At 36.9% G+C, this 23,288-nt stretch overlaps 1 protein-coding gene across 2 annotated transcripts in view; it reads right to left on the minus strand.

Moving 5' to 3' along the window:
• The window catches only part of CHD6 (chromodomain helicase DNA binding protein 6), a 144,588-nt gene that overhangs the window by 97,142 nt on the left and 24,158 nt on the right, over positions 1 to 23,288 (minus strand). Inside the window, exons 2-4 of one of the 2 annotated variants that reach the window (XM_083358038.1) lie at positions 14,894 to 15,217; positions 2,791 to 2,813; positions 663 to 718 (exon numbers count right to left, since the gene is read on the minus strand). In XM_083358038.1, coding sequence (XP_083214164.1) covers positions 663 to 718; positions 2,791 to 2,813; positions 14,894 to 14,901 — 87 coding nt within the window. In that variant the 5' untranslated portion in view covers positions 14,902 to 15,217. Of the gene's footprint in view, positions 1 to 662; positions 719 to 2,790; positions 2,919 to 14,893; positions 15,218 to 23,288 lie in introns of both variants that reach the window. The other variant, XM_083358039.1, reaches the window with a different exon arrangement.

Below are 23,288 nucleotides of genomic sequence, written 5' to 3' on the forward strand. Positions count from 1 at the left end.
TATATTCTAATGTTAATATTTGTATAATAACTCTGTTTTCTAAGTATTATTCATGTAGTATGGATAATGCTCAGGTCAGTTGGTGATCTTGAAAAAGGCAAATCACAGTCCCAAGCATCCTAGAACAAGGAAATGAAAAATTACTATGGACATGGACATGTAGGTACAGAAATCAACTTCAACGTTAAGGAAACTTTATTTTTTAATTTCAGATAAAATGTCAGGGGAACTGAAGAAGCTACATATTGTGATGACAATATGGCAGAGCTCATGTTGAACCAGTAACTCTTTGATCAGTCTCCTCTAGACTTAACAAGCCTACTGTTTCCCTAGAGAGCTCTGACAACAGAAACTTCAATGGACTCAATGGATTTACAAATTATTTTGCTGGCAAGTCTATAAAAAGAGAATCTTGTTGTTTATTTACCTTCCTACATCAAGCTACAGAAAAACGTCTATGTTAAGGGTAGTATAAATTCTGTAATAAATGTAGTTCATATTCTCCCCTTTGTCAACAAATTGTTAAGTAAGAGTCCCATTTCCCCATCTCACAAAATCAATGTCTTTAAATTCAAGTAGAAATTATGGAACTAACTGCTGAACCACAATATACCAAGAAATGTTACACACATCAATTTTTGCAAAAAGTGAACTTTACCAACCTGTTTTTCTTTCTTCTGTATTTTCATTATCATTAATTTTGGGGTATATATAACTTCTGCAAAATATAAAACAAAGCTCATTCCAGAAATTCAAACACACAAGATCAGTTTGGGAAGTCTTTTAATATAAGGCTCTTTCAAAAGTGCTACTGTTCACTTAATAAAAATATTATCTGTGAAAGATGAGCTTCTAGAACATAAATAACAGAGTTCCTGTGACACCTTAAAAGACTTCTTAGTTTACTGTGACACAACCTTTCAAAGTATTTATTAGCTTTTTAAAATATAGAAGACAACATTGTTGTTTTTTGTGATGACAGAAATCCAATTTACTCCTTTCACTGACGGGACAGATTCATCTAGACTCTAGAGAAAGAGAAGGAACATTTTATGCATTGGAGTGGAGACAGAATTGTGGTTTTATTAAAAAAACATAAATACAGCTATGTCCTAACCACATTTGTTGGGCAACAAGCCCTATTAAATGAAGAAAAGCTTACTGCTGAACAGACATAATTGGGAATGCACTATAAATAAGTTGCTGAATACAACTACAATACAGTGTCAGAGATACTGACAAACAGCTCCAGTTTATAAATAAAGGAAATACCTTTTCAAAGGCTAAGCCACTAAGGCACAGGTCTGCAACCCGCGGCTCCGGAGCCACATTCGGCTCTTTCAGCCATCTCCTGCAGCTCCCAGTCCTCTGCCATGTGCAGTCCAAAAAAAAAAGTGGGACTAAAAAATTTCAACCAATCAATTCAAATATACAGGGTAGGTGTATATCTCGCCTTGGTTCCACTCTTCAGTGAAACCCTGTTCTGCGCATATGCGCATGTACGTGCATGCACACACATTTTTTGCGGCTCCCAGTTTTTCCTTTTGTGAGGGAACCGGTTTCGAGTGGCTCTTTCACTGTTTCAGGTTGCTGACCCCTGCGCTAAGGTATTCAAATTATTATAATTTAGTATTCCTCGATGAAAACACTGTTACCCATAAGGATATTGTCACCTCTAGTGCTCTTCTACAGAAATGAGACAGAAAAATAAATAAGCATGTACAGAATTCCCAGTTCCTCTACTACAACTGGTATCTCTAGATGGGTTGGAATGTATATCTGGATGTTAAAATCCAATACATTGAAGAAAACTCAGTCAAAAGAGGATTATCTTAAAAGAAAGTGCTAAATATAAAAGTCATACAAAGGTCAGCTTCTGCCCTTTCTCCTATCAGAATCTACCTATGTTTATGTACTGGTAGGAAATGTATAGAGTTCCTATCCGTTAAGTTAGAAATTTCTTGAGTTAAATTGTTTACATTTTTGAATGTACATAGAAGCTAAATTTCTACAAAATACAAGATCATGCACAGAGAACATATACACATCAACTAATGTTGATTTTTATTAGTTTGTTCAGCTTTAGTTACCATGCACTGATGGTGATTGTGATAAATTTTGGCTTGCATTTTAAAATTCAGAAACCTTCCTGTTGCTCTGATTCATTTGCTTAGCTTTCATGTGTATACTCACATCTTCTAGAAGTTGAGTTTTCAAAATACTTTTAAGTGCAGAATTTTCTAGTTTGCAGAGCCTTATATTTACAGTGTAGGTTTTTTTTTTACTTTATGGTTGTAAAATTAAGATTATTCATATAAAGATTAAGTAGCTGTAAACACCCCTAATACAAATATTACAGTCACGCATGGTTTTTTCCTACTTTGGCACAGGTGAGACGGGCAGGCTCCCAAAAAACAAATTGCTGAAACTGTGTGCTGAAACAGCTTACTATAATGGTTAAGATATTGGACTGGCATTTGAGATAATATATTTAAGCTTATGCTCATCCATAGCATAATTGTCTTTTGGCCCAATCTACCTGATAGTATTATTGTGGGGAAAAGGGATCACTTGTACTCTGCCTTGAGCTGCTGAGTCCATAAATCAACAAACAAGGTGGAATGATAATACCACGCTGACTGCTACCCCCAAACAGCGAAATTGGTCAAGTGGATAGCTTTTCATTTGAAAAAAAAAGAATCAGAAAATATGAAGACAAAGCTGAATCAAAGCAACAGAAAGAGACTATTTTCCATCCACCCTAGCAACATAAAAAGAAAATGCACTTGCCTTTTCCAGGAGCAATACATTGCCTTTTTTTGAAGAAAAGAATGAAAGACCTTGTTCAGTTCAAAAATTGGAAGCCAAAGAATGTGAACACTTCAAAGTAAGATCTCATCCATTTTTATTTCAGTATCCTACAAGAGCATAAAATAATTTTATTATTTCTTTCCTATTACAAGAAACACCATATAAGAGAATGAGTTATCACAGCAACATCTTTAAATATAAAAACAGAGGACATTTATAAGGGAAAGGACATTTAAATCAGTGACAAATCAAATTTATCTTATTTCAAAGACAAAATGTTTCATCACAGATGACTTAAAAAGAGCCTAGACACTGCAAATGATTTCTTAGTTTTATTGTAATTTTAAGTTTTTTAACCTAGCTTGCAAATCTACATAGATAATCTCTAAGTAATTTGTAAAACATATTAGTATTAATAATAATTAATTAATAATTAGTAAACTATTATTATTTGCAAGTGATTACAGCTTCTGAAAAAACATCACAAATCCTCTAAAATCAACCTGTTGTCTTGACAGAGTTGCAGTGCTTTGTCCTCCAGATAGGGTGGGTTGGGTTGAGTTTTTTACATGGCTTTTGTCTTCTGCTTTCTTGATTCATAGTGCTTTACTATTGTGGCAAAAGCCATGCAACAAAGAACTTCACAAGGATAGTATAGCAGCCAATTAGTGGTGCTTTTGCAGAGATCAAATTCCACCATGCACACATAATTTGGGATTTGTTACCACCGTTTTAATTTGAGAATGGGCAACTAGCAAAGGAAATAATATCTTTATCACTGGAGGCTTTCAAGAAGAGACTGGACTGCCATTTATCAGAAATGGTGTAAGTCTCCTGCTTGGGCAGGGGGTTGGACTAGATCCCTTCCAACTTTGTTATTCTATTATTCTATTGTCTCGAGAAGGCTAAAGAAAGCTGGATACATAAAATTTAGGAAGAATCTTTTTGGAGCAGGAAAGTTATTTTCTCAGTTTTCTGGAATAAAACTCTCTCTTGATACTAGTCTGTCTTGAAAATCAAGCTGAAGCAAGGTTACAATATTCACAGAACAGCATGAACTCAGAAACACTTGAAGATCAAGAAAAGTAATTTAGCATTATACAGAGGTCTGGCATCTTATTTTAGAGACTCCAATGTAATGGCTCCATTAGATAAAAAGCAAATTTGGACTAAGAGCTATTGTAAACCATTCAAGTACTCTTACTAATCTCAAGAAATAAGAAAATTCTGCCACTCGTGTTTTTTTTCACTATCAAAAACCTAATGGAGTCAATTGGATAAAATAATTTGATTACAAATGAGATGCAGGGCACATCCTTTTTTTAAAGGCCATATTAAAAATATATACATTTATACAAATGTTTACAATTGTTACAAAAGCAAAGCAACATATACATAGAAGTCCTACAATGTAGAAAATGAAAATACCATAACAATCAGTTGATTATCAGCTATTTCTGACACATTTGCAATGAATGAGAGAACAGTTTGCAAATTCACTGAGTAAAATAATTAAAATCTTTTTGACTACCTAAATTATATTTTTACTCTAAAAAATTTGCATGATTACTATTCTGAGCTTCCTTCTTTTAAATCAATATCTGTTGGAAATGTGGAACTACAATGTCTATGCAGATGATTTAAAAGTTCAATAATGCCCAAAATAAGAGAATTTAATTGGCATTTTATTTGTTCAAAAAAGGCAAGTGCAAAATTGTGACTCATGTAGAACACATTGAATAGCTGGAGGTAGAAGGCTGCTTTTATTCTTTCACTGAACATGAAAAGCTGAAATAGGGTTTTTTAATAAATGTACCCAAACAGCAAGGCTGGTTTTACATACTACACAATTTGATTTACGGTGTTAGATAAATGAGTGGAATTTACTGTTCTGCCACAGACATAAAAATGATTTTCTTGTTGCAACTTGTTCTTTTTCAACGAGCAATTTCAGCATTTGAATTCCGGACCTTCGGCATACAAAGCACGTGATCTTTTTTTAAGCTGCAAGTAACCTATTTGTATCCATTCAGAATTGTAATATTAAGCTTCAAATGAATGAGTATAAAAGATAGATAGCTCTATCATTTATACAACAAAGGTATTCAAGCTGTGTGCTAATCTATAATAAAAACTGGCAACCCCACATCATGAGGTGAAGTTAACTACCTCAAAACAATTGGAGAAAACTTTGAGAGAAACGTAAAATTTCAGCTTTAAGTATTAGTGAAGACTTACACAGCTAAATTCTAATGCATCAACTATTTTTTAAAAAGAACATACCCAGGTTTTTAAAAGCTGCAAAATTGCAACAAGAAGGGGCTATTTGTTTGCAGAGTCCTAACTAATCAGCACTGTGTATCGCCAGTTTCTGCTGCAAACTCACAAAACTGGTTTTCCCTGAACTGAATTCTAGGTTTATAAAAAAAAATGTTCATTTGCAAAGATCAATATACCCTACTTGAATAATGCTTTTGTTCAACAGTCTGTCCCCAGATGGCCAATGAGATGCCTATAAGAGGCCCACAAGCAGGAACATTCTACTGTGAATATTCCTAAGAACTGTATTCAGAGACATACTAGATATACTGTATATCAGCCAATGCGACTAAATAGAATTAGCTTTCGTTAAATATCTAATCATCTTTTTCCTCCTGTACTATAGCCTAGAAGCAAAATCTAACTTTTAATCTCTTTTCTTATTATAATCGGTTTTCTTGTTCTATTTTTTTCTGCACGACAGGTATCTCCCTAATCACTTTATACTTATTCTCCCAACTTCATTTTTTGATACTGTTAACTTGTGAAATAATATTAATTATTTATTAATTCATTGATGTCCAAAGCCTTTGTTTAGCAAAAGGGGGCCCTGCTTTTTAGTGTACCAGCTCAAGACAGACCTTTTTTGAGGAAAGAATCCAGATATTAAAATTTCTTTCAAATTAGTCAAATTTCTAGTGACTTTACTTCACATGGTTTTCAGGCATCTCCAGTTCCCTATATTCTTTGTCTTGAATATTTGTTCTCAATATTTAATTATTCATTCAATTTTTATAGCTGTCCATCTCAACCAAGTGACCTTCAGCAGCTTACAATTACATGCTTATAACTTTAAATTATTACTGTACTGCAAAACAGTACAGAAATGTTGTACTATAAACAAGTATGAAGGTATCCATCATGTATCTGCTGCAACAGCATTGCCTCTAAAAATTTACTCATCTAGATTTCAGCATGACTAGAAATACTGTACGTATATTATATTATATATTACATTATATCATGTAATTAATAATTTCTACTTCCTGACCGGCAGTTAACTAATATGTTGGCCAATGGTCACTTTTTAGATTATAGCTAATAAAAGTAACTAAAATATATCTGCAAATAACAATAATGTGTGAAGAACTTATTATCTATAACTTTACTGTCCTTTCCTATTTTTGCCTGCAGAACTTTCCACCATACCAATTTCACTTATCTGATCATTTCTGTGCTTTGACAAATAGACATGCTGAAATTCTTTCTCTGTATTTAAGTATCCAAGTAATAACATTTCTCTGTTTAATCTCAAATGAGGCTGCCCAATTTTCTAAATGGTTTTCTTATGTACATCAGAAGGTTCTCACACAAGCTCTGATTGATAGATAGATAGATAGTAAAGGTAAAGGTTCCCCCGCACATGTGTGCTAGTCGTTTCCGACTCTAGGGGCTCATCTCCGTTTCAAAGCCGAAGAGCCAGCGCTTGTCCAAGGACGTCTCCGTGGTCATGTGGCCGGCATGACTAAACGCCAAAGGCGCACGGAACACTGTTACCTTCCCACCGTAGTGGTCCCTATAGATAGATAGATTGACTGATTGATTGATTGATTGATTACTTGCTTGGAAATGTAGGTTTTATGTTTCTCTCAAGGATATTTTTATATATTTTTTAAAAATTGGCTAAACATTTTATAAAACAAACAACAAAATCCACAAACAACAAAATCCAGTAAAAAGCTACCTCGCACATGAACAAAAATGTTTCCAACCAAGTGTAATAATCAATTGGATTTATCATAGTAGTCTTTCTTTATTACTATTGCTGAAAATCATTTGCCTGTTATACTGTTCTCTTTGATTGTCACTTCTTAAGCATGACAGATTCTTGAACAAAGCTTATATTATAATCTTAAAGAGTTTTTATACACTGATGTATATAATGTGGATTTCAACCTTTCAGCTACCTCTTTTCCCATTGTTCCATTTATATCATATAATGAAAATTTTTAGTCCACTTTATCACATAGTTTTTCAACATAGAAGAGAATATTTGTAGCTCAGGATTGAACGATGGGGTCCTTGGTGCTTTCTGACCTTGGTTATTTTGTTGCAGAAACTTTATTTCCAATGGATAATAAAAGTGCTAGGACTGATGATGTTACCAAGTTGTGTAATGAAACACCTGTAAGCTTAGAGAGCACCAAAGACCTCATAGTCTTTCACTTATTCTTGTTTCAAATTTCAATAAAAGTTTATATATTTTAACAATTATATGTTCATTATTTGTTCACAATTCTATTTCAAACATAAGTTCTTTTAAAACTTTGTAAGAATTGTAAGAAAACAACTGACAATTATATCTCTTTGCCATTAGTTGCTCTCTTAATTTTATTTTACACTCCATTTGACAAAATTCTAATATTTTGCAGTAAGTTAACCATTTATGCTTGCTTACTATTTCTCATCTATAATTCTTGTGGTGAGAGCCACTGAGATATTTTTGGGTACAACCTGAGTTTGCATCTATATATTCTCAACATGTTACACTTGTGTTTTTTAAAATCCACATTGACCTTGACTTTGTCATGCTGCAAATATCCATTCCACCCAAGTCTTAGATCATGTTTTTTTAACTCCAAAAGCCTTCTGTTTCTCAGCAGCAGTCACTCCTTCATCCAAACCAAACAGCAAACTGAAATGCAATTTCAATTCAGGTAAACCCAGTCCTCTGCATTTTGTAGCACTTTATATTTAGCTCATTTTTTTTTCTTCTGCCATTGTTTAAATGGTGCATCAGTTGTCACAACGGATATTTTCTGAAACAAAAACATCATTCTGGTAAAACTTCATTTTTATCAATGAAATTCTCCCTTACAATGACAACTGTAATTTCTCCAATTGTAAAGTATCTTTTTAAACTTCATTCCATACCTAACATGGTAGACTGACAGTGACTGGCCCAAAGTCACCTATCCAACTTTCATGCCTCAGACACGACTAGAACTGACTCCTGGTTTTTATCCTGGTGCCTTAAGTACTAGATCAAACTGAGTCTTTACTGCTATAATCCTCTCGTTTTCAAATCGCTATTCAATATTTCGTGAACATTCAGTATTTCCTGAAAAGAGTGAGTGCCATCACTCTGCTGAAGTGTGTCTAAGTATATGTACCCATTTTATATGTTTGAAGTATTATTACTGTCCTTATCTTCTTTACCATCTCTTATTGGTATTATGATGATGATGATTCTATTGCTTTGCATGTACACTGAGAGTTTTTGTACCAAGGACAAATTCCTTGTGTGTGTAATCACACCTGGCCAAATAAAGTATTCTATTCTATTCTAAAATAAAGTGGGCATCCTTGTCTTGCTCCTTTTGTAATTACTGTGGTAAAAGCTTAATTTGTTGAGAAATATGTATCTTCTCTGAAGAATTTATTAGTTCTTCTTTTCTCTTTATTTAATCTAAAATAGCTTTTCTTTTGACTTTTTAAACTCATTATTATGTTGTATAAAATAACCTCTAACAGAAACTTTACATGCATCCCAAACCATTCTTTTATCATCTGAAGAAACCATTCTTAAATCAGTGACTTTACTTAAATTATCTTCAAAATATTATTTGTTTCTTTTTACAATCCTCCATTACAGGTAGTCCTCAAGTTACAAATGTAATGTAGCCTGCTCACTCCATTCGTAACTCAAGAATTCATGGGTGTGAATCTAGTACCTTGAACTCCCTGCTTTTGCCCACACATTCACTAATCAAATGCATGGGTGAATGTGCAGTTCATTAAGTGCACATGAGGTATCTCAGGGTGGGGAAGGCCATGGAGGGCCTATGGATGGAACAAGCCCCCAAGGCCTCCCTGGCCTTCCCCCTCCCTTCCTGCCGTGCAGGACTCACTTACCTTGAAAAGATCCGTCTCCTCTCTGCTGCAGTTTCTGCCTTTGAGGGAGAGTGGATAGAAGCCCCTGGGTCCCGTAATATTGTGTGAGTTCAGGCACCCATCCTCTTTTGCAGAGAATAGGAGCCTGAACTCTTGCTGTGTTTGCGATACTATCTCCTGCTCCCCCCCCCAACTCCTTTCCACCACTGCTGGAACACTTTTCACTAGGACGGAGACCTTGGGGCGACTGGAAGCTCCGTCTACATGCAAATGCGCATTCAGAAATGGAGCAAGATGTTCCGTTTCTCAAGCACCCCACTGGCAGGCAGACAAAGCTTCCAGTCTCTGTTAGGTCTCCATTCAGGTAAAAAGAGTTGAGCGCCTATGGAGTGTTTGGAAAGGAAGCATTTACTTCATTTTCAAACGACTGATAGGTGCTCAAAAAAGCTCAGTTTCTCAAGCGGCCCATTCCAGGCAGATGGAGCTTCCAGTCTCTGTCAGGTCTCCATTCGGATAAAAAGTGTTTCAGCGCCCATGGGTTGCTTCAAAACCTAAGTCACTGGCGGCGGCAGCCACCTGACTCGCCATGATGTCCCCTCTCCAGCCAGCCACCCATTCCGCCTGACCAGCTGGCACAAATCCTGACTGCTCTTCTCTTTGTCACCTTCCCCATTCAAGCGGCGGCAACGCCTTGAGTTTCTTGGTACCATTCAAGTGAAAAAAAAGCAGAGACACAGCAGCAGGATTGTTCTCAAGAAGACCCAGGTGCACTGCTTGCTCGCAGAGAAGAGTGGTGAGGATTGGCTGGATGGCTGGAAAGGGGGGGGATCATGGCCGCAAAATTGGCTGCTGCCACCAGTACCTTGAGTTTCTCGGTTCTGTCTGAGTGGAAGAAAATGGAGGCGCAGCAGCGGGATTGCTCTCAATAAGGCCGGCACACGCGAACAAGCAGCACACCCGGGTCTTCTTGACAGCAATCCTGCTGCGTCTCCACTTTCTTTTTTTGGGATTGAGCCGAGAAGCTCAAGGTGCTACCACGGCTTGAGTAGGGAGGATGACAAGGAGAAGAGAAGTAAGGATTTGTACCAGCCACCCTCCAGACAAGGAATAGATCAAGCAGGGTGGGTGGCTGGCTGGGGAGGGGAGATCACGGTTGCTCTGGTGGCTGCAACCGCCAGTGACTTGAGTTTCTCAGCTCCGTTCAAGTGGAAGAAAGGGGAGACGCAGCAGAGGACCGTTCTCAAAGGCCCGAGTACGCTGCTCGTTCACGTGCATCAGCCTTATTGAGAGCAATCCTGCTGCTGTGCCTGTGCTTTTTTCCACTCAAATGGAGCCAAGAAACTCAAGCCGCTACCGCCACTTGAGTAGGGAGGATGACAAGAAAAGAGTGGTCAGGATTTGTGCCAGCCAGCCAGTCAAGCAAGAAGGATGTCGGGCGGGGTGGTTAGCTGGCTGGCGAGGGGGGGGGAATCTTGGCTGCTCAGGTGGCTGCTGCTGCTGCCAGCTTGGACATAGGTACAAGGAGCCTGGCTCTGCAATGCCTCCCCGCACAGCTGAAGGAGTCATTTTTGCCCTCAAACTAAGGCTGACGCATGCGAGTGAGCACCACACCTGGGCCATGGATGGCATTGATTCCTGTGTCTGGCTGATTTTGATTCCACGCTTTGCTCCATAGGCATGCAAAGCAAACACTTTCCCCCCACCAAGAATGGAAGCTTTTGGGGGCCATGATGTCTTTTGCAGAGAATTTGTATTTGAACTTGCACAATATTATGGCACCCAGGAGCTTCTACTGTTGTCATGGAAAGCATTTCCAAGCTAACTTTCCTCTCCCTCAAAGGGAAAGAAACCACGGCAAAGGGAAGACAGATATTGCAAGGTGAGTGCGTCCAGCGTGGCAGGGAGGGAGGGGGAAGCAGTTGTAAGGAGTGGAGAGAATAGGTCAAACGTTGCAAAGCTTCTGCAGTCATACGTAAGGGCAAACAACTGCCGTGATGCTGCAATATTCGTAATTTTGAGATCTGCTCGTAAACACTAGGGGGTGCTTATTGCGTAAGTTCAAATGAGCGTTAAGTGTACGCTCGTAACTCAGGGGTTACCTGTATTGCTTCTTTCTATAGCAACATTTCAGTCTCCATTCTCCAGGGAATCTTCAGAGATACATCAAATATAGTATAGAGAAAAATAATTCTGAATCTGTAACATCTATTTGTTTACTTTAGAACAGATACTGTCCACACTGGTCCCAGAATTTCTCCATCAGAAAATGCTATAGATTCAGGAGTCCTATAGACATGCTTAAATTTAATACAAATATTGTAAAATTAATAAATAAATGTCCCCCAAAAATCTCAATGCTATTAATAATTTCAATGTTGTAGAAGTATCCAAGCCAAATTCGAAATGAAAAGATGTTTTGTTTAAGTATACTCCTATTGCACAGTTTACACAATCCAAATTCCCTTTGCAATAGCCTAAATGGTTTAAAATTTTGATTGCAGTAAGTCATCCTAAAGAATGATTATCCCTGAGGAGATCATTAGTTACATTTTAAGAGGAGTTGATAACTTACTACAATTGTTTATACTTGTGATGCAGAGGGAAGTTACTTCTTTATATATCTTTTCTTTTCCCTTTTTAAAAATTTCTTCTTTTCTGCACTTTTCCTTTTATTCTTTTCTTTTTTAATTTGTATTAGTTTTTTATCTTTTTAATTGTAATGTTTAGTAAAATTATTATAAAAAAGAATATTCCTGAATTCCAAAATAAAAATTAATGTACTTTTCAAGCTGAACTTATCTCTGTATAAATGGATCATGTGAATAAGTGTCAAAATTATACTTTACTTCCCATATTTTACAAATATGTCTTGCATCTTTCAATTATGGAAACACACTGAATTTTGACTAAAAATAAAATTGTCCCTCTGAAGATATCAGAAGAGTTACATAATAAAATTTCTGGCTATGCCCATATAGTTTTTATGTCTTGATCATTTGGAAACAGAGGTCAAAACATACGCCATATTAAAAGTCAAAATCACAACATAACCATAATTTGGATAAAGAAAATCTAGAAATGTACCCTTCCCATAAAAACTTTATTAACAATTTATCAAACTGTTTGAAATAACCCAAGCATATTAACATGAGAATCCCTTTGGGTACGTGTATTAGTCCTGATACCATATTCCATAAACCTGATGTAGCCTGTGTAGTTGGTTTACGTGGATCCAAAACACTGGGTCAAAATGGTAACAATAAATAAATTGTGATTCAATTAACCAAGGCAAGTACTGTATATTGTGATTATATAGCCAGTGAAAGATACAGACGCAGAAGGCCAAAGAAAAAGCAGATAATGAGATTATCAGACATTCCAGCATATGTGTCCTTGAAAAATAGAAGTGCTAATTTAAGCAGATTCTAGCTAAAGGATACACAAACATTCATGCCAGCCAAGAAAATACTCTGTTCTCGCTAGCATTTCATTAGGCAAACATGCAGGTAAAAGAAGAAGTGATAAGCAGTGAAAGGGACCTTGAAAAATAACTTACCCTAAAATGGCAATAGAGAAAAAAAATTAAAAATGCTAAGAGTGCAAGCTACATTTGCACATTAAAAAAACACCTGAATGAGACATACATTCATCCTTCCAAAGCTGGGTAAATTAGTGGCATCTAAGCTAGTGCTTTGGACTAAAAATAAACTTAGCACATTTTGTGCTAAGCCATGGTTAGCTTTAGGATAAATTGGTACATTACTTGCATTCTACTAAAATAGATAAGAGTTACTTGGATACTTTCTTATAAGAAAGGAGGGACAGAAAATTAAGAAAATTTTGTAGTAAGTAGGGCAAGAAAGGAGTTGACTCTTGTTAAAAGAGGGATGGAAAAAGAGACAGTTTATGGGGAGAGGTATATTGTCCTCTAAAAAAAAGCTGTCATTCTGTAAATATACATCGAGTTCTGATAGTTGAAATCAAACAAATTATGGCTGTAAGTAGTCCTTGACTTACATTCATTTGTTCAGTGACCAAAGTTACAGCATCACTGAATGGACTTACAACCAATTAAATTAAGCTATTGCGGTACCCCCATGGTTATGTGATCAAACCCCAGGCCCTTGGCAGCCTGCCCACATTTAAGACCTCAGGGAATGTTTCAACTTCCCCCACCTGCCCATTCCTTCCCCCTCTATGTCCTTTTACCTCTCTGCACTCTGTCACCCCTGCTATACTAGTTGACTTTCACTGTCTTCTTGCTTCCACTGCTGACCAAGCATGCCTGACCTGGTCCTGTGCAAAGCACCTTCTGACCACACAACACTTTTTTCCCCAAGTGGTGCGTGGCAGCTTCCTCACAAATCCTGGGGAAGACGGCTTCGTATGCCCAGCAGCTGGCTTGCAAAGGGCCAGGCACATCTCATAGCAGCGGGAGCAATAAGATGGTGATGGTCAGCTAGGGTGGTAGAGAGCACAGGGTGGCAGGGAATTACCGTAAAAGTATAGGGCGGTAGGGGTGGCTATAGCTTCCTGGGGCAGCTACGGCTTTGCACTATACTGCTGGCTGAGGCCTTCACACTGCAGCTCAGGGGCTTTTTGCAGCCCCAAAAACCCTTCATAACAAACAAACAAAAAAATGTTACATTGCTCAGCTGAGCTGGGGTGGTTGAGGCTTCCAGGGGTGGCTGAAGCATTGCGCAATGCTGTGGCTTAGGGGTTTATTGCAGCTCCAGATCTGCAGCTATGCAGTTCTGGGGCTGCATGCCACTGCAGAACTTGCAGGGTGGCCAAAAGGACAGAGATGTGGGAAGAATAAGCAAATGGGGTTGGGGTTGGAGCTGAAGGTTGGGGTTGGGAAGGACACAGCCTGAGATGGCTTAAATTGAGGTGGGTTGTCAGCGAACAACCAGCGGAATTTTATTAATGATGGCAATGGAGAATGCCAGGATTGCCATCACTAAACGATGTGGTTACATGACATCATGCTTTATAACCATATTGCTAAATGACACAAACTCCAGTCCCAACTGTGATTGTAAGTCAAGGACTATTTGTACATTATCTCTTTATATAATATTATTCTTAATAAAAATTTAACTCCTTAGGAAAACTGATTCTCTGAATAAATGACAAGTCATAATAAAATCATTACCAGTCACCAAATTTACCAAAGTTTCTATACAATTAAGAAGAAAACTCATAAGAGAGGGGGGAAATCATATTACTATAAAAATTCTAAATTTATCATATTGAGATAAAGGAGTGAGCTTTTTATTTATTCTCAAAATAAATTCAGAAGTAATTAGGTCATCTGACCAAATAAAAAATAATTTCAATACTTGCTTAAAAATATGATTTGTTGAATAACCATAACTGGATTGACTATTACACTGCACTAAACATACAAAGTATAATTTGCAAATCACAATGACTGAATGTACACATCATAGCAATTAAAAACCAAGGGAACTATAGTATAGGTTATCGGTGTAGAACATCATTTTAACCTATCAATTACTATCAGTTATCTGAAATATGAAATAAGTAAACTTATATTACTTTATTTTGAGAATAAAGTAATATATTTTCCCAGGCTCCAAAATGTCCAGAAATTTGACATTCTATGCTAACTGGCACTAACATTAAAGAACATTTAGTGTGAACTACTACAAAAGTGTTAAAAACAATTAAATCTCCTCCTAAGTGAACTTAACTCTTATGGGACAAATATCACCCTGTCTCCAACCTTTTTCTTTTTAGGGAAGGTTGTTCAGGGTGTAGTGAGGTGTTCTGTAGAGAATACAGATTATATGGGTCGCTTTCAGTCAGGATTAAGAAAAATAAGTAAGATGGAAACCACACTGCTTGTTGATTGATCACCTTTGCTAGAACCTCAATAAGGGAAAGATAAACCTTCTGGTCCTACCAGATCATTCAGTAGTCTTCAATACCATCAACTATGGTATCCTTTCAGACCACATGCAAGGCACTGTGTCCAGTGATTCCACTCCTTCCTCAGTGTACAGTTCTAGTCAATGGCTGTAGAGAAGGAAAAACTGATCCAGTGCAATACAACTCGGTTTTCTCCTTCCTATTTTTTACATCTACATGAAGCCACTCAGAGAAGTCATCCATCAGTTCAGAGTGTAGCAACATCAATATATTGATGATTCCCAGTTGTACATTGCCACCCGGATCATAGAAGTGATGCAGTCAAAGTCTTGTCCTGGTGTCTGGAGGCTTTTAGGATCTAGATGGGAAGAAACAGGTTGAAGTTGAAACTGAGTAAGATGGAATTGCTGGTTGTTCATGGAAGTTCTTTGTCATCTCTAGTATTGTCCCTTGAAAGAAAGGCACTATTTCTGAGTACTACTCTCCAACCAGGGAACACTCACAGCCATTATTGGATGGGCAAATGGCTGTGGCCAGGAGAACCTCTGTCCAATTTCAAATGTTGCAACACTTAAGATTGCAAGGATCTTGCAAGAGAAACTTGTCTGATTAATACTTGGCCGGATTACTGCAATGTGCTCTGCGTGACTGCTTTAAAGACTGCCTGAAACTGCAGTTGATACACAACATGGAGGCTCATCTGCTCATTTTTTTAATATTTGCATTGATTGCCAATAGATTTCTGGGAACAATTTAAAGTACTATTTTTATTCTATATGACTTTGCATTATTGTATCTCCAAAATTTCTTCTCTCAAAGTGTGATATGAAAATTCTAAGAAAAATAGTATGGTGATTCCACAAAATCGGGGGTGGGGGTGGGGTGGGGTGTTTGAGATCAGGAGATAAGAAGCCCTCATGATACTGAACACCTTTTTCTCTGGAAGTCAAATTTACCTAACATCCAGAAACAAGTTAAGACAAGTGGCGCTCTTCTGGAGAGCCTTTAATATTGTCCTGTGACATTTTTAGATATTGCTTCAGTTTTAGATTTAACAGTGATTGTTTTCTTTTGCACAATAAATAACCTATTTGTACTATAACGGTCCCTTGAATATTTTATATTATGACCACAACTGAGCCCAAACTTTTTGCTGTTAAGTGAAACATTTGTTAAGTGAGTTTTCCTCCATTTTACAACCTTTCTTGCCACAGTTGTTAAGTGAATCATTGTAGTTGTTGAGTTAGTGACATCGTTGTTAAGTAAATCTGACTTCCCCATTGACTTTGCTTGTCTAAAGGTCACAAAAGGTGATCACATGACCCAGGACATTGTAACCATCATAAATATGAATCTAGATTTTGATCAAATGACCATGAGTATGCTGCAACAGTCATAAATGTGAAAAACGTCATAAGTTACTTTTTTCAGTGCCGCTGTAACTTCGAACAATCACTAAATCTACTGTTGTAAGTTGAGGACTACCCACATGATACCCTATAACAATAAAGTAGAATTCCAGTTCTCCAGGGCAAGTAATTGGTCAAGGTAGGTCAATTGCGATTATATTTTAAAGAAAAATAGCCTCTTCCTTCTGATATTGATTGTTTTTAACTCTTCATATAATATTGTACTAATCCTTACCTTGACTGAGAGTTTGATGCCAGATGAGTTTGCATTTGTACATTTTAGGTTGTTAACTGCTTTGGAATCTATAATTCACACAATTACTTTTGCTTTGATTTGTGTACAATTTGATTATTTTTACTAAGTAAAGAAGATTTTCTAGCAATTTGGTACAAAATGCTTGATAACATAGTATCAAAAACCTTCTAATATAATTATACATTTCCAAAATTTCCAAATACTGGCAGTTCTCAATTTAAAACTGTTCATTTAGTGACAGTTCAAAATTACAACAGTATTGAAAAAAGTGACTTATGACTAGTTTTCACACTTATGATTGTTATACTATCCCCATGGTCATGTGATCAAAATTCAGAAACTTGGCAATTGACTCATATTTATGATGGTTGAAGCGTCATAAATAAAATGGGGCAAACTGACTTAACAGGCAGGACAAGGAGCAACAGATGGAAACTAACCAAAGAGAGAAGCAACCTAGAACTAAGGAGAAATGTTTTGACAATTAGAACAATTAATCAGTGGAACAACCTGCCTCCAGAAGCTGTGAATGCTCCAACACTGGAAGTTTTTAAGAAGAGACTGGACAGCCATTTGTCTGAAATGGTATAGGGTTTCCTGCCTGAGCAGGAAGTTGGACTAGTTGACCTCTAAGGTCCCTTCCAACTACATCATCATCATCATCATTAAATGTTTCACTTAGCCACAGAAATTTTGGGCTCAGTCGTGGTCATAAGTAACTGTATTCTGAGAACTACAGCATTAAAAGTTTCCCCTACTGAATGCCTGTTGTTTTTTTTTAAAAAAAAACCAAACTGTCGTAAGTGTGAAAAAGTTCATGTCACTTTTTTCAGTGCCGTTGTAACTTTGAACATTCACTAAATGAACTATTGTAAGTCGAGGACTACCTGTATCATACCCTATAAAGTAGAATTCCAGTTCTTTTTGTTAGAGGGCAAATTAAGGGAGATCAATTGCAATTATATTTTAAAGAAAATAAGGCTATACAAGCTTCATGGACAGTGATTTTAAAATGCTCTAAAGCAGAGGTGACAAACTGCTGGCCCACGGGCCAGCCACATCACCGCGAAAGCACGCCTACCCCATTGCCGGCAATGGCGAAAAATCTCTGATACGTGATGTCGCGACTTTGACATGTCTGCTCTAAAGGTATTTTAAGGCAAAAAGTAAAATCTTTTTAAAAATCTATTTTATTCTCTGAATCATAATTTAATTCAGTTAAAATTAAAACTTTTCCTAACATAACTTTATGCTACTATGCCAAAATAACTAAATAGACTTTTACCCATTCCCTTGTGTTCCTACCATCACCTCTATAAAAACATGTACCACAAAGATCGCAACCACATCAACCCTCTCAGATACATGCCAGGCAGTAATGGCATCACAGCAGAAGCATACAGGAGAAGTATGGATGTAAAGCAATAATGTGATTTGTTTTAGCAAGCCACTGTTCTGACAGCAATAATTCCGTTTTAAACTGTAGTTCTCACATATTGATAATAACAATAGTTTAGAAAATCTTTACTATCTAAGACAAATAAGGTAGCATTATTCTAAAGTTTTGACTTTCTTAGAACGTGACAGTATCATTTCTGACTGACAAAACTAACTAATTATACACTATGGCTATGTCCCAACTCGGTGCACGCCCCATTCACTAGATTTTGAACATCGGTACCAAGGACAGTATAACAAAAACATGATGGATGGGTGACTATGTTTGGGGGTTTGTTTGAGAAAGTAATTTGCAGTATAGCCACATATCTAGAAAATCTAATTTCTGAACCCTTTTGAGTGCTTTTGACTGTCTTTGTGTATTTATCGTGCAAGTATATATTGTTCTTTCTCTAACTGCTGGTACATCATCATTATATGAAGCTACCAATTGTACCTGACAATAATTATAAACTAAGCCATTACTTAAAAATTCTGGGTTAGCGTTATGCAATAATGTAGTCAGTATTTCTTTATCTTCATTGCTGTATTACCTCCAGAGTTTTTCTGAACCTTTACAAAATCTTATGAATAAAGTAGTATCACAGTACCAATGCCTGGATACACACAACATACTAATATAAACATACTAAGATGGTAAGTTTGTTTAAATCAACCACAGTTAACTCAGTTTGCATAATACAAGTCATAAACCATGTTTGGCAAATACAATAGCCAGATTCACATCATATGATAACCTCCACAAAAAAATTATGAATTAACATGCTTTACATATCCAGACCAACATTTCTATTTCTCTTGGAAACAGGGTAAGTTTTCCTTTATGCCTGCCTCTTTTCTACTTTTTAATTTTATTCATTACATGATTCCTTGGCCAACATTTCTTATTTTTTCTGCCATATTGTCGTCCTATTTTCAAAACTAATCAGGTCACCATGGAACATTTCTAATCCCTATATGGATCAGTGGGTGGGTATTTATTTTGGATGATACCTTACGTATTATAGCTATAGTGGCTAATAACTGATACCGATTCTGGATTCAACACTTTTCAAAATGCATTCAATTACATATCTGGTAAAAATAATAACAGAAGGACTTACACAAGCACGCCGAATGTAATACTAAAAGTAACATACAAGACAATTCAGTATATTTATTGGAAAAATTCCAAATAATTGCTTCCAATATCATAGTTCTAATCTTTGGATACTTAAGTGTATTTCAATAAATGTAAAGGCTTTAACAGTAAAAAGAAGTGCTCTATTTTTTTTATTCTGCCATCTTAAATCTGATAGCAGCATTCATGTAGTTAGATTCTTATTTTAAAACAACCAGCAAGGTATAATGATTAAAGTGCTAGATTATGATCAGAGAAATCCAGATTCAAGTCATCCCACAGTTCAGGGAGTGACTCTGGGCCAGACATTACCTCTCCAGTGTAGTTTGTTTTATTCACATGGCTACTATTCTGAAAAAAAAATACACTGAAGGAGGAAACACAATTGTATGTTCACTGATGCAAAAAATGCTACCAACAGCATTACTGGCTGGGACAAGAGGGATGAAGCACAATGGGTTGGGAGGGGTAGGGTTTTTTTTGCTATGGAATCAATGAGGACCCAGATTGTTGGGGGCAATTAAGCTGACTTTGTAATAATGCCGCTTGGGGTGTGTGTGAAAGCCCCAATAAGCAGGCATATACATAGAATGAAGGCTACTGCTAAGCTTGTAAGCCGCCCTGAGTCTTCGGAGAAGGGTGGGATATAAATGGAATTAAAATAAATAAAAATAAATTCCAGGTTAAATTCAAAGTGCTGGTTCTTACCTAATCTTATAGAAATCTTATGAACTATTCTATTTGTATCATCCTTCCCATAGTGTCCATTCAATACAAGTTGACTTTGTTCCAAATTTCTGTTCATCAAAGTGCTCTGAAATCCCTCCCATTTGCATTGAAGATATACTTTTGTTATGTGGAAAGAGAAACTTGCTTTCTGGATAGATCTTGCTCAGGTCTGATTTATGATTCAGAGCACTACTGCTTTCTCTACTACTCTTTTTATTGATTTTGTCTTCTGTAATCTTTGTTGTTGTTACCCTGTGCTAGTCTCTCTGTTTCATTAGTTTAAAATTTGTTTGTGATTTTCAATTTTCTTTAATTGTCACCATGTGACCAGGCTGTCTGAAGGTGATTATGGGCAGGAAGTAGACTAATGAACTGAAGTTTAATCAAAACAAGACAGAAAGCCGTTCTTTCTAGATAGTATTAACTTAAAATACAAATCCATCTATTGGAAGACAATATGTTGCTAGAAAATATTATTGGCTTCAATATACTTTTTGAGAAAGAAAAATATTTTTAAGTAAATTACAATACATTAATGTGTTCTGCTTGCAAAAGAATTGAGGTATAAATTCCCAAAACAATAAACTGTTCGCTTACTCATAATAACTAGGTTTTATTCCTTATGAACTATGTACAGCAAAGGTCCCCAACCCCTGGGCTGCAGACCGGCACCAGTCCGCAGCCTGCCAAGAACCAGAATGCACAAGCAAGCAAAGTCCCATCCGCATATGCGTGGGATCCGGCAGTACACGGAAGCATGGCCCCTGATCCATAGAAAAAATGCCTTTCATGGAATTGATCTCTGGTGCATAAAAGGTTGGGGGCTGCTGATGTACAGGAACCTCAATACAGCCCATTATATTATACAATATGCCCAGTCTCAGGCTACAGGTGAAACAGAAATTGGGTCAGGTTAGTAGTTTAATAGAAGCCTGCAGGCAGTGACAGAAAAGGTTCTGGAGATGTAATCAGATTGTTAATTAATATATACGCCTAGAAGCACTGCCACCTGTCTTGTTTCTTTTATCAAGTGCCCTTCTACAATTCCCTGAAGTAAGCAAAGATGCGCAGATAAAGCACTGGCAACCTACAAGAAAATCCAACCTTATCAGCTTTTGTTCACAGCTATGGCTGCTTAGCTAGATATATCTTGGCAAGCAAAAAGGGCTGCAACATTAAAGCAAAGTATCTGTGGTGCAATCCAGAGGGGAACTCAAACAACATTCCTGTGGTCTAAAGAGGAGTGGGAGGGAGAGATTTGCTGTGAAAGATGCAGCCAGCCATATGAAGCAATTCCGTTGAGAAACAGTCTCCGTCCCTTCCCTGGAATTCACCAAAATGTTTGAAAGGAGAGGGGGCAGGTGCATTTTGCAGTGTTAGGAGAGACAATCCATTGCCTTCAAATATGATAGAAGCAGACTGCTCCACAAATCCTGCAGCAAGTTTTGTGTATGTCTACAATGCAGCGAAGGTGGGGGTGGTGAAGTGAGGTGCATTGACAGTAATGTAGGAATCCAAGCTGAAATGCCTGTGTTATTATATTCTATAAATACTAACAGTATATTCTTTCTACCAATTGACTTAAAACAAGCACCTGAATTGCACGGCCAAATCAAATCAGTGGTGGGATTCAAATATGTGAATAACCAGTTCTCTATGTGGATGCCGCTTCCAGAAGTCCATTCTGGGTCTGGGCAACAAAAAATTAGCTACTGGTTCTGTCGAAGTGGTGCAAACTGGCTGAATCCCACCACTGGATCAAATGATAATAAAACTAATAGTTCTACTCAAAAAGCATTATTATATATATTATTAGATATCCAGTTTACTAACAGCGGTACTCAGCTGTTTCAAAACTCGTTGAATTTGGTACTTCACTAAATACTTGGCATTTTGACACAACAATGCTGTCCCGGTACTCATTGTATGTTTGGCTGCGGATAATGGACAGAAAGAAAGTCGTGCAGGTTGGGAAGGTCGCTGCAAGAGAAAAGGGAAATGGCTACAGAGGGCAGACAAGAAGTTGGCCATGGTGGGAAGGTCACTGACATAGGAAAAGGGACAGAGAGGAAGTCCTTCTTGGCTGAAACAAAGGGTCACGTGGTAAGTCACGTGGTTTGCTTGGCACTTGTTTTTAGTACTTGTCACATCTCCCGGAACCAGTTAATGATGAGTACTGAGATATCACTAAAGATTTAAACTACAATGATACCTCAGTACTCATCATTAATCTTATTTTAAAAGAAATCAAACAAATAAATTAATATAGAAAACAACACAGGGGGACATTATAGGACAAAAAGTAGAGCAGCAATAATAACAGCAATAAATATTAGCAATAAACTATAAAACTGCAATAATTAGAGAAAAAACGTACAGTGAGCAGTAGAAATGCTGAAATTATTATTAAAATATCTGGGGGGGAAATGAAACGACTTGGGGCTGAAAGAATCACAATGTAGTCCCCAACTTATGACAGTAATGGGAATCAGAATGTCCATCATTAATTCATGCAGCCATAAAACATGACTGCACTATTTAGTGATGGCAATCCCTGCAGTCTTGAGTTGCCAGTGTTACTGATTACAGTGTATGAGGAATGCCATGTGGGTTAGGGAAGGTATATGGGGATAAAGTGCAGGTCAGGGAGGATGCCCAGAGTTGCATGTGTGACCTGTGCAGCAGCACAAGTGGGAAAGACTTAGCTCATTCCATGTTGGTTTCCCTATTGACTTTATTGGGAAGTCAGCAGGAAAATTTGCCAATGGCAATCATGTATATTATATTGTATATACACTAACAGTATATTCTTTCTACCAATTGGCCTAAAATTGACCTTATGGGGCACTTGACAACTGGTCATAAATGTGAATGGGCTGCCAAGCACCCCAATCACAATTACATGATTACGGGGCTGCTGGGATGGCAGGAACTCCAAGGACTGGTTGTTACTATAATTTGTTCAGCTGACCAAACACTCATTGCTCAAGGACTATTTGTACATACCTTTACCAGTTGGGTAGACAAAAGAACCATTCAACTACTAATATAAATGTAGTCAATAAATTACTAATTAAAAGTCACAATGATTAAATTATGATAATACATAGCCTTTTAGTATCATGTTCAAAATATGTAAACTAATCAGCATGGTTCTTTCATTTCTGGCTACAATAAAACTATCAGCACCAACATAAAAAGATATTTCAATTCTTGAATAAATCCATTTATTCTACACTATTTTTTTTAAAAAAAAAGAGTTCTTGCTATCTTCACCAATATTCAGCAAATAAATGTACAGAATAAAACCACACACAATATTAGTTAACAGTCTGATTTTGGGAACCAGTATTTTCTGGGCTATGGCTTTTTATCTTCCTAAGCTCTAAGTCTGCATATACACATTGAATTAGGACAAGATTCCTGAACAAGAACAGACATATGAAGACTGCAGTAA

This window comes from Vipera ursinii, assembly GCF_947247035.1.
Source record: "Vipera ursinii genome assembly, chromosome: 3".
Taxonomy (NCBI): Eukaryota; Metazoa; Chordata; class Lepidosauria; order Squamata; family Viperidae; genus Vipera; species Vipera ursinii.